This window comes from Branchiostoma belcheri, unplaced genomic scaffold, assembly GCF_001625305.1.
Source record: "Branchiostoma belcheri isolate BF01 breed outbred unplaced genomic scaffold, Haploidv18h27 scaffold64, whole genome shotgun sequence".
In the NCBI taxonomy this organism is placed as follows: Eukaryota; Metazoa; Chordata; class Leptocardii; order Amphioxiformes; family Branchiostomatidae; genus Branchiostoma; species Branchiostoma belcheri.
Genome location: NW_017804287.1, coordinates 860490 through 873015, shown reverse-complemented (window position 1 = coordinate 873015; position 12526 = coordinate 860490). Strand labels below are relative to the sequence as shown.

The following is a 12526-nucleotide window of genomic DNA, read 5'->3' as shown; positions in this document are numbered from 1 at the left end:
CAACCTTAGTACTGGTTACTGTTTACATGTAAGTCGGGAGTAATTTCTTTAACCTAAGTCTGTACTGTGTATAGCAGCCATGAAAGTTAGTTTCTGTGAGCTTTGCGGAGGCGAGATTTTTCACGACTCCTGAAGACTGTCGGTGGGAACGCCTGCGCGTCACCTTCGCGTCACCTTTACATCAATCACTCCATGAAAAGCTCTTTAGAGAATTCCAAATGTGGCATCAACGACCAGTAGGGGGTCCGCCGGCGGCACAGCGGGTTGTCGGGTTTGGATCGCGAGGCCGTTCGGAGCTAGCTGATGCTCTGCGTGCCCACGCACAGGTGCGCTGTTGATCGCGGGTGCGTTGACCTGTGGTTACGAGAACCTTCTCCAGGCATCCAATGCAATTCATGGTGACAGCAACTGGATTTTCAATTTGAATTAAATTCCTGGTCCTTCTTTTAATGTAGTAAACAGAATCAATTCTATACCAAAGCGCACTGATATCAATAAGGCAAAAATGCGATGTCGCCACTTGTTTTGTATTAGTAGGCTGGTTTAAGCTACATATGGGCAGTTTCTAGTACATTTCCAAATGAAACGTATTCTTTTTTTCACTGCATCCATTGTTCGACACTTGAAAAGACATCCTCTTCTTTATAAGAAGCCTGCAGTAGTAGTCTTCCTTTTGACTAAATAAGGAAACGATCTGTTTATTTACGATATTTAATTGCTTGAATCGGATTCGGTTTGATCCGGATCGAAGCAAATCTATTCGGCTCGATCCGGACAATTCCATCCTACGTCGATGAAGGTTAGACATCCAGGTAATACGATACGCCAAAAAGCAGCTACTCAAGCAAATGAACATGATTTTGGAAGCGGTCAATTTGTCCGGATCGAGCCGAATAGGAAATGGAAACGGTCATGACCGTGTCCAAAATCATATTCAGTTGCTTGAATAGCTGTTTTTTGGCGTAATTCTACCCTAGGTAGCGAGAAAATGAAAGGGCCTTGATAATTATATATGTGAAGGAAACTGACGGTCGCGACTTGTTTTGACGTCAAAACCCAGCAGGACCCGAACAAATGTTCCGGAGGCTCGCTGCGTATTTTAACGATGTTGTTAGTAAAGTACACGTGTAATCACGTACATTTGAGGAACCTATTGTCAAAAACAATCTTATGGTGTATCTTTCATAAACGTTTCAATCAAATTTTCCCGCTGTGTAATTTATTGGATATCGTATCAACAACGTGTGTATAATTTTCAAATGTCTGGAATTGAAGATGAGCTTTAGATTACAAGAAAATTTTTTTGTAACATGCCCGATGTTGTGCTACACAAATTTCCTCAGTAAGTCGGAGTGACGCCCACCGGACCTTTCAGCTAATCGTTGATACTGTGTCCAAACACTGATGAGAATTTATGTATCTGTATAGCCGGTATAACCGCCCTTCGGCGTAACACACCGGCGTAGCAGGCACGCGGCGCGGCGGCAGCTGGCTATATTACACCGAACGACTTGTTACACACAATCTTTTCACATTTAATTGCAGGAGTTGTTAAAAGCTTTCTAGTGATGGTGTGCCTGGCAACGAACCAACTCTACGAACAATCCACTCTACGAACCAATTAGCCAAGATCTGCACATTTGCCACCAAGAACAGTACAATTTTAAAGTGTTTCTTATGAGGATGGCGCCACCACACGACATTCGTAATATGAAAAGTGGCATTTTCAGTTACCGGTGTAAAATTGCAACAAATTGGCAAGTTCCGGGGGGATGTGGTTATCGTCAGTTCAAATACATGTAGCGATGTCACTAAATTTTCCTCGGTCTCAGTTGTCGAAAATTGATTTTGATATAAACACCATTAGGCTGGTTTTCAATCCGATCTTCTTAACATTGTGTGGAAATAACTAAGGACATAAAGGCAGACACAAATAGACACTGAAAAAAAAACCCGAACACGGTGGTAAAATTCCAAGAAGTATGACATTTCAAACTCAACAAATATAAGATTTTCTCTTGGGTCCACAATAATCCAGCGAATTTTGATAACTGTCATTGAGAATCCGTAGTCCGTACGCTGAATGGATGATGCGAGAATACGGCTGCATTCTTTGAATGAGGAATCAGTGCAGAGCTCCCAAAAGATGCAATCTCAGTACTCGCACACAATTATGTCTAGACGTCTAAAAATAAGAAACCACGCCGCTTCCAATATCCTTAGAATTCATATCTACTCGTACTTCTGCAGGTTTACCATTGAGTCGGCTATCATATAGATTGAGTAGAAGCTGTCGTATGCAGAGCACGTCTGAAACACTATTGTCACATAGGAAAAAAAAACATCTATTGAAAGTTTGACGTGTGTGTTTTTAGTACTTAGCCACAGAATGTTGGATTTTATCAACGTTGTATTTTCAGCTCGGAGCTTGTCTACCAACTGTGGACGGGGATGTTTCATTCAGCCGACGTAACGACAGTAGGCTTTTGTCTGTTTCTGTGAAGGCAATGGCGCCAGTAAAATCAAATGACGAGTTAGGATCTAGAATTTGTAAGGAAACCGGCTGTTGGTGTGGTGTAAATATGTTTTCAATCTTACCAACGACAGAAAGGAGGAGGGAGATGGATGGACAGTAAAGAGAGAGATAGGGATAGAGATGAGCGGTGACAGCAGAGATGCGAAAAAGGGTGTATCAACAGACTTTTCAAATCTTAATTCATAATCTTTTCTTTGCAACCTTGAAATATGGACTTGGGCTTCAAACATTTTGTATTTTAATACGCTTGAACTCTAAACAAACAACTACGTTATTCTGTATAGATCTGTATCTGTATAGCCGGTATAATCGAGCTTCGGCATAACATACCAGCTTTGCAGGCACACGGCACGGCGGCAGCTGGCTATATTACACGGAACGACTTGTTATACCTAACCCTTGAACATCTAACTCTAAACATTGTTTGAAGCTATCTAATGATAATGCCCCTACCGCACTTGGTGACAGCGAGTTCCACTAGTTCTAGGAAAGAATGAAGTTTTGAACAGGTCAATTCTTGGTTGATAACTCTGGTACTTGAAGGCACGGCTATTTCTTGTTCTTTTCTGGGCTGTTATTAGGTACTTGGTAGTTGGAACGTCCACTAGGTTATTAGTCATTTTGTAGTCATTTTGTACTTTATGCATAGTCTGGGCATTGTTTGGTTATTGTTTATTGCAGGAGTTTGACGTGTCCGTCGTCATGCCGGTGTTGTACGGGCTGATCTGCGCGCTTGGCCTTGTGGGTAACGGCATCGTGCTGTACGTCATGGCGCGTCACTCCAAACTGCGGAGTCCTGCAGACATCTTCATCTTCAACCTGGCGCTGGCAGACGTGCTCTTCATGCTGGGGATGCCCTTCCAGGTACGGGGGTTATGAATGAATGACGGTACGGGGGTAATGAAAGTATTTTAAGTACGGGGGTAATGAAAGTATTTTACTTAACCTCTTGTAAATGTCAAAGAATGAGATTTTATTTTGTATTGTACCGATTTTACGAGGCTCTCCAAAGATGGAGGAAATAAAGAGATGAAATGAATGAATGAATGAATGAAGACCTTTATTGTACATTTTTGCCCCACTGGGCTAAGCACAGGTCACATGATTACAACCATATACAAATACAAATTGAATACACATACATATAACTGTTACATGCATATATAAACGTCTAATGTATACTAGTCTTTTCAACTTCCTCTCGCTTCTTAGTAATTGTATAAAATGAGGCTGTTTTGTGTGGGTTACCATAGTTACCATAATGAATTATGCATTGCACTCCAAACATTTTACGGAGGTTTGAGATCGTCGATTTCTTGTTTAATATCAGAGAGGATGCAGCTAGAGACTAATGTAATTAGTTGACATTTCAAACCGCGATGCTATCTTAAAAACCGCGCTTACGGCAAGAGGAAGATGTTCTAGATACATGACAATAACCCTGTACGTAAATGACTCCAAGAGGATTGTTTTGAAACCAGTTCAGATGCTATCTTGCCAAGATAGCTCTTCCTATCTAAATCGAATCCGTCTATTAAATCTAGGCACGCATTTATGTGGTAGGGTCTACAAAAATGTACACCATAAATATTCAATAAACAGAAACTAGTTAAGACCATAATCCACAGGGCCTAGCATTCCTCATATACACAGATCCAGCTATGCACCATACATGTTAGAAATACATTAATGTGCACGTAGGTTTGCCCTTTAGGATTCTAAAGCTTACAGGATGAATAAAAATGAGCCCACAAAGACGTAAATACCAGCTAGGTCACGAAATTGCAATGAGTTGATAATGTTTAGGCAATAAGGTTTGTTTACTACGCGGATGACGCCAAATGCTGTCGCGGTTGTTGATCGATTACTATGTTCTTCAAGGCTATGTATATAATGAAAAATGCAGCTTGTTTTTTTTTTAATACACTGAAAAATACTTTTGCGTTACCGTTTATTAGTGAGCACTTTGCAGAAAGCACTGCGACTGCACAACCCGGATTTAAAACGGTTTTCGTTGGGTGTTTGGTCAACGTTGCCTCAGAATTTTGCCCGTTGCAGACGATATTTCTTTGGGCTGCAACTCCAACTGCTTATTTAGTGGATGTTAGAGTTACTGTATATATAAAGTAAAATACATAACATTTCGGCAGTCCTTTTGCTGAATTCTTCAGGTCAATGATTTCTGTTTCTACTTCTCGCCACTAGGTGGCGCTGCGAAGAGATGTATATTCAGTCCGAAATGTGACTGATTTTGTATCCTCCTTCATCCCACTTCATGAAAATTTTCATGTTTAGCTGGAATAGACTACATGTAGCTAATGCAGTCCAGTATGCTATTGTCATTCATACAGTTTTCGTCTGAGGAGTGGGCGTATGGAGTAAGATCGTCATGGCCCTGGATTCACACGGTGTTTGTTTGTTTATTTGTTTGTTTAGATCCACCAGTTTGCGTCTGAGGAGTGGGCGTATGGAGCGGTCATGTGTAAGATCGTCATGGCCATGGATTCACACAGTGTTTCCTTGTTTGTTTGTTTGTTTGTTTATTTGTTTGTTTGTTTGTTTAGATCCACCAGTTTGCGTCTGAGGAGTGGGCGTATGGAGCGGTCATGTGTAAGATCGTCATGGCCATGGATTCACACAGTGTTTCCTTGTTTGTTTGTTTGTTTGTTTGTTTGTTTATTTGTTTGTTTGTTTAGATCCACCAATTTGCGTCTGAAGAGTGGGCGTATGGATCAGTCATGTGTAAGATCGTCATGGCCCTGGATTCACACAGTGTTTGTTTATTTGTTTGTTTATTTGTTTGTTTAGATCCACCAGTTTGCGTCTGAAGAGTGGGCGTATGGATCAGTCATGTGTAAGATCGTCATGGCCCTGGATTCACACAGTGTTTGTTTGTTTGTTTGTTTATTTGTTTGTTTAGATCCACCAGTTTGCGTCTGAGGAGTGGGCGTATGGAGCAGTGATGTGTAAGATCGTCATGGTCCTGGATTCACACTGTGTTTGTTTGTTTGTTTATTTGTTTGTTTAGATCCACCAGTTTGCGTCTGAGGAGTGGGCGTATGGAGCAGTAATGTGTAAGATCGTCATGGCCATGGATTCACACAGTGTTTGTTTGTTTGTTTGTTTATTTGTTTGTTTAGATCCACCAGTTTGCCTCTGAGGAGTGGGCGTATGGAGCAGTCATGTGCAAGATCGTCATGGCCATGGATTCACACAGTGTTTGTTTGTTTATTTATTTATTTGTTTGTTTGTTTGTTTAGATCCACCAGTTTGCCTCTGAGGAGTAGGCGTATGGAGCAGTCATGTGCAAGATCGTCATGGCCATGGATTCACACGGTGTTTGTTTGTTTAGATCCACCAGTTTGCGTCTGAGGGGTGGGCGTATGGAGCAGTCATGTGTAAGATCGTAATGGCCATGGATTCACACTGTGTTTGTTTGTTAATTTATTTGTTTGTTTGTTTAGATCCACCAGTTCGCGTCTGAGGAGTGGGCGTATGGAGCAGTCATGTGTAAGATCGTCATGGCTCTGGACGCGCAGAATCAGTTCACCTCCACCTACGTCATGACCGTCACGGCCATCGACCGCTACCTGGCTGTCAATCATCCCATGCGTTGCCTGGGTTACCGGACACGTTTTGCAGCAGTTATCGTGAACGTGGGTACCTGGGTGGCGTCTGGTTTGTCCATACTGCCGGTGTGGATATACGCCTCCCAGGTCCAGTATCGGGATGGGACCAACGTCTGCATTCTCAAGGTCTAACTAACTATTATGTATTTATGTTTAGAGTTAAAACTTTAGATCCAACACATAAAGTTTTCTCACCTGGAGCTTTCGACCAGTCACTCTGGTCGTCCTCAGTAGACTGACTCAGTGAGGCTTGTGTCTTGGCTTCTTTAAAGTGTAACGTCAACACTGGGTCCCGTGACAAGCCTCACTGGGTCAGCCTACTGAGGAAGACCAGAGTGACTGGTCGAAAGCTCTAGGTGAGAGAACTTTTTGTGTTGGATCTAAATTTTTAACTCTAAACATGTCACTACCAACACAGATGGACTGCCATGATAGTATTACTTATTATCTTGGCAATAAGTACAGATTTTGTGATAGCCTGTAATGATTTTCTTATTGCTTATGGGCCTACCACTGTTGAACTCGCCGCCATGCATATTTCCCGTCTGACACACACATATACAACGCGCGTGGACAAACACTTTGTTTAGCAACCTTGACAGCGACTGAGATTTCCCTGATTTCTCCCTACAGTTGCCCAACCCTGACGGCATCTACAACTTCACCATCTACCACTTCTGCCTGGGTTTCCTGGTGCCGCTGGTCGTCACCACGGCCTGCTGTCTCCTCATGATCCACCGGCTCAGCAACACAGTAGCGCCCTCTGGCCAACAGCACCCGCATCACAACCTGCACAAGTCCACCAAGCGCCTGCTGGTGTGCATCGTGCTGGTGTTCACCGCCTGCTGGCTGCCCTTCCACGTGGTCCAGCTGGTCAACCTGACCATGACCGGCCCGCCGTCATACAGCTTCATCGTGGGATACTTCTTCAGCATGTGTATGGGGTGAGTGGCTATTTATTTACTCGGTAATTCATTCATTCATTCGTTCCCACGCTAACACATTTCCTTTCATTCGTTCACTCTCACTCACTCACTCACTCACTCACTCACTCACTCACTCACTCACTCACTCACTCACTCACTCACTCACTCACTCACTCACTCACTCACTCACTCACTCACTCACTCACTCACACAATTTTATTTATTTATGATGATACATGTATATCCTTTTCTGCTTTTTCCATCCACAGATACGCCAACAGCTGCTTCAACCCGCTCCTGTACGCCTTCGTGGGGAAGAACTTCCGGAAACACTGGCGGAAGGCGCTCCCGCGGGGCCTGACGGGACGGCACCAGCGGCGAGTGGCCCCTGGCGGCCACAGCCGGCAGCGCAGCGGCAGGAACAACACCGACGACATCGACAACACCAGTCACCGGCCAGGGTCAGCCTACCAGGCGGCCGTCTGGCCGAGCGGGGCCGGAGAACCGACCCCGTCAGGCTCGTCGGCCATCGACCTGCGAGAAAACACCGCGGGGGGAGCGATGGAGGCCGCCGGTCCGAGCAACCAGCTGTCCGTGGCGGAGTCGAGCCTGACATCGCGGGCACTGTTCCTGAGAAAACCCGTCACGGAGATGCAGTTGTAGAATCTTGAAGAGATTGAGGAGTATATAAGACGCATGTACGTCTTCAATTAATATGATCAGGCTCCCCAAAATAAGAAATTTGACATATATTTTTACCTTTCCAAAGTGTCCAAACGCTTGTCCTTAATGTCGCTGTTTCATTGAATTAACTGGCTGCAGAAATAAAACAACCACAACAACAACAACAACAACAAAATAAAAAATAATAAAAAAATTAAAATAAAATAAAATATGTATTAACACCAAAAATTTTAAGAAAGTATGATTTGCAAGACGCGATGTGCATTAACATCAGAAGAATGTATTTTTTGTCCAAACGTATTTGTTCATTGAAAAACGCCTGTGTGTTTGACGTCGACTGTTTTCAAGAACTTTTGTATTGTCATTGGTGTCATGTCTTCTTTAAATATTTCATAAAAGACAAGATTTCTGACATATGCGGATAGCATGTAGCAGTAAAATCACGCCACCTGGCGAAAGGTTGCTGAGGTGTATCAGGACAGATGTACATGTATTTACCAGCTTTTGCCTTGATAAATTCGATGTGCTTTCCTACATATGTATTTTATTGACGATGTCATTATCATGTCAGATACTTAACATCCTTGCTGATAATGTAACCAGGATATATAGACATTGTGTAGTTGAGTGTTTTCTTCAGATTGTCTATCAAGAGATCTGTTTTTCTCTCAAAAATGTTGTAAGGTGTGTGGATTACGTATTACAGTGCAATATAACAACGGGCGCTTGGAGGCGCTTAAATATCTTGTTTGAAGCAATAGTGCCAGACTAACGAAAAACAATGGTGAAGAATCTATTAGTGTTTGTTATATTGTACTCATCCTTTCATTTAAATAAAGATACATATTTCGGACAATCAGAAGTTTCATAAATAATCTTTATTCCGATTAATAGTTATACAAATATCTAGCACTGTTCAACTTCACATAATATATAGTCAACATAAGAAATCGGAAATTTCAGACCAGATGATAAGTGTTTTAGGCTTTCGTAAATGTATTGAAATTGTGGAGGGAACTGCCTGACGTAATCAGGTTTTACACCCAGTTAATTACTTCCTGAATTCCCCCACGTACCGACCTCTTATTCCCACCAAGGGCGTGCTGGGCCACCTTTAGGATTGACCACCCTGTCAATCAACAGTAACCATGAAATCCCCCCAAAACTGTGCCTTCAAACCGCCTTATCATATACACAAACCCACAGAATTACCCAACCAAAACAATACCTCCGTATCCGGAGTCAAATATCTAATACAGAAGCTATTCACTTAATACAATTTTATCATGATACACATTGGCATACTTGAAAAACAATTTTAGCGACGTCTAAAATATCGTAAGCCCATTGTTCAAACACAACTCCAAACACAACTGAAGTCTCGGTAACTAATAAAGAAGTACAACAAATAAGCGAGCAATCTTTCAAAACAAAGTACAAGAATTGTACGAAGCAAACACTATATCTTTTCAATACTAAAACCTTTAATAAATCCTATACACTTTAGACCTCAAACCTTAACCTTAAGAATACAGCATTCACAATAATAGAAATACAATTTGACTTAAATATCATAGTAAATGTACGACATACCAACGAACGAGTACTGAGCATTTTTTTCTTCACAAATAAAGCAGAATAAAACACATAAAACACAATGGCAATGTATATATACGTATACACGAGCAAAAACAATAAAACAATTCTGTATTGGATGCAAGTATAGACACCAGCGCGTTTTACGCAATATTTGTAGTTACGGTTCATAGTTTTTAATGCACTACTTGTATCGCCTACAAAATGTTAAACATGCCCGTTGGGAGTTTGAATCTCAGTCTTTGAAGCCCACGGAATTGGACACATATGGCGACTTACGAAACCACTTACCACCTGGCCCCAGGGTGTACCATAATGACATTATATGCTTCGCGCGCCTTTCGTGAAAAATCATTTTACATTTCCACTTTGATCTACTCTTTTGAAATATACAATAGATAAAACGAGCTCACTGACAACCCCAAAACAACACCTTTTTGACTGTTTATCTGAGAAAACTACTCCAACCACTATAAAACTGAATTGACTATAAACCCTAAATATGTTATCTACTGCGTGAGTAAAATCTATAAAGGCAACCCAGAAAATGGCCTTTGAAATTTCAAGTCCTTATTAGCGGACGTCGACGTCAGTACAGCCCTGACTATAGACGTCACAAAACCTTTAGATATAGGATACTCCTGTTTCAAAAACAACATCAAAGCAAGTAGATGCTTTTACAGGTTTGTATAAGAAGCGCATTAGGTGCCAATGTTCGCTCAACACTACTTGAAAGAACCATAGATAGAATATGCCATGTTTTAAGTTAAAAAGGGGATCGATATATGCAACAGGTCAATGAGCTTGCAAGGCATTAAGGGCAAGGCCGTCTTAGTTTTACAGTAGATGCATTTAAAATTAAAAAGCCATAAAAATGTAGTTTAGACAGGGTCTTTATCTGTATCGGTATAGCCGGTATAACCGCCCCTCGGCGTAACACACCAGCTTCACAGACACGCGGCGCGGCGGCAGCTAGCTATATTCAGAGAGCTAGAAGTTCAAAATGTCCCTCTTCTGATATGCATTTTGGAAGAAAGATACCTTTTTAGTTTGAAAGATTGTCACAAATGTGTAAATTTATGGGTTTTGATGGTGTATGTGGACTGAGTCACGTTTGGGATTTTGTTGTCACAACTCCATCATGCGACGAGGAGCGGCAATGTTTTTTTCTACACCGTTCGGAAAGTGGGGAACGCGATGACGGGCCTGTCCCTGCCGAACACGCTGTCGTTTCCCGCGGAGTAATACACGGCCCCCCTCCCCAGGTTTAGGTCCCTCAGCAACATGGCGTCATCTATGGGCGCCGGGAGGACACGCCGCTTCCGGCAATCTTTGCACAACAACGTGTTAACAGCGTGCTTTCTGAATTTTACACTGAAGGACAGGTATATGAGGGGGTTGATGCAACTGTTGGCATAGCCGAGACAGATGCTGACGAAGTAGGACACCAGGAAAGCGTAGGAAGGGCCCGAGCTCATCTGCATATTCACCAGCGCAATGACGTAATACGGCAGCCAACACACCAAGAAAACAATGACCACCACCAGAACCATCTTAGCCACTTTCTTTGTTTTCTTCTCGGCGTTTGAGGCCGCCGGGTTCACCACCTGCCTGAGCTTGCGAAACACGTTCGCGTAGCAAAACGTGATGATGCAAACGGGGATGGCAAAGGCCAGGATAAACTGGTAGATTGTGAACCAATAGATGTCGGTAGCGTCTGGGAAACTGATCTCGCAAACGCGCAGCCCGTTTGGGTAGGTGTTCTGTCTAGCGAAGGCAATGACAGGAGAGATAGAGGCAAGGGAGGCAACCCAAACCGCAACGTTGGTGACGATGGCCACCTTTCTCGTGCGGAAGGACATGGAGCGAAAGGGGTGGCTGATGGCAAGGTAGCGGTCAATGCTCATGGTGGTGAGGATGTAAACGCTAGCGAACTGGTTGTTACTGTCTAAGGTGTGGACGATCTTGCACATGGCCGAGCCGAACTGCCACTCGTCGGAGATGAACTGCTGGGCGAAGAACGGCATCCCGATGAGGAAGAGCTCGTCAGCCAGGGCGAGGTTGAAGATGAAGATGTCTGAGGGCGTGCGGAGCTTGGTGTGCCTGATCATCACGTACATCACCTGCAAATGGCCACGAAAAAATAATAAAACAGGGCGTGAATTCATGAAACACATATGAAAAATTGCACTATTAAGTAACGTAATAAGTGGGGTCGTGTGGCGCAGCGGCAGCGTTCTCGACTCGGAACCAGAGGCCCCGGGTTCGAGTCCTGACATGCCACCGATCTTGTGCCCTTGGGAAAGGCACTTTACACGACTTTCCTCACTTCGCTCAGGTGTAAATGAGTATTGTACTGTCCCTGTGTTGGTGTCGGCATTAATATAAGTTGACAAAACTTGAGTGTGTCGTCACCACGTCTTGTGATTACATGTTTCGGAATAAAAAAAAAGTAACGTAGATTTTTAACTGTATACAGAAATTATTAAGCTGTATACAAAAACCAACACGGGATAGAAATTTCTACAACAGAAAACATAATTATATATAAATAAATGAGGACAAACGATACACATGTAACGACACATGACACATGTAACGATATATGTGACAAAAGCATATATTAAATATAAACATTTGTTAGAAAGTATTGTTTTATAGTATATTGTTTTCTAAAATTCTACATTCTTTAGCAAAAAAATACCGTCTACTCACCACAGAATTACCCAGAATCCCAATCACAAAGATGACGTAGAAGACGATCGGCATGACTACTGCGACTGCGCCGAGGAAACCGCTTTCGTCCGGCCGCCATTTTGAAAGTGTGACGTTCGTCTCATCAGAGTCATTCCACATGGACCAGGGCGTCACTTCTATGGCGGGTTCAGTGTCCATCCTATAATAGATAAAAACAACAAAACATTTAGATATGATCTGAACCTGACATAAAATGATTCAATGGGCCCTTGGGAAAATGAACTTTAAGCATCTACTTACTCAATCGACTCAGGTCGGTAGAAATGAGTGCATTGCTTGGCTTAGGGACGTCCTCTCGCATAAGATGTAGAGCCGAAGGTCCCGTGTTTCAGGAAAACTACAGCTTAAGCACGGTAAAGAGCTCACCGCACTTACTGAAAAGAGCAGGGTTAACCGGT

At 42.8% G+C, this 12526-nt stretch overlaps 2 protein-coding genes across 2 annotated transcripts in view; one reads left to right on the top strand and one right to left on the bottom strand.

Moving 5' to 3' along the window:
* The window catches only part of LOC109483307 (somatostatin receptor type 5-like), a 9040-nt gene extending 1136 nt beyond the window's left edge, over positions 1-7904 (top strand). The window contains exons 2-5 of the mRNA XM_019786300.1: positions 3218-3400; positions 6001-6291; positions 6799-7109; positions 7361-7904. Coding sequence (XP_019641859.1) covers positions 3218-3400; positions 6001-6291; positions 6799-7109; positions 7361-7754 — 1179 coding nt within the window. The 3' untranslated portion in view covers positions 7755-7904. The remainder of the gene's footprint in view (positions 1-3217; positions 3401-6000; positions 6292-6798; positions 7110-7360) is intronic.
* A 2636-nt stretch (positions 7905-10540) lies between these two features.
* Positions 10541-12170, bottom strand: LOC109483306 (melanin-concentrating hormone receptor 1-like). Its single transcript, XM_019786299.1, has 2 exons — positions 12087-12170; positions 10541-11494 (listed from the first exon to the last, which is right to left on the bottom strand). The coding sequence occupies exons 1-2, from the start codon at positions 12138-12140 to the stop codon at positions 10541-10543; spliced, it is 1008 nt and encodes a 335-aa protein (XP_019641858.1). The 5' UTR covers positions 12141-12170.
* Positions 12171-12526: the final 356 nt, after the last annotated feature.

Excerpts from the sequence above, each read along its gene's own strand:
- LOC109483306 (XM_019786299.1), bottom strand. The coding sequence starts at position 12,140 with ATGCCGATCGTCTTCTACGTCATCTTTGTGATTGGGATTCTGGGTAAT. Across the intron at positions 11,495-12,086 it reads GGATTCTGGGTAATTCTGTG|GTGATGTACGTGATGATCAG; the intron begins GTGAGTAGACGG and ends GGCCATTTGCAG.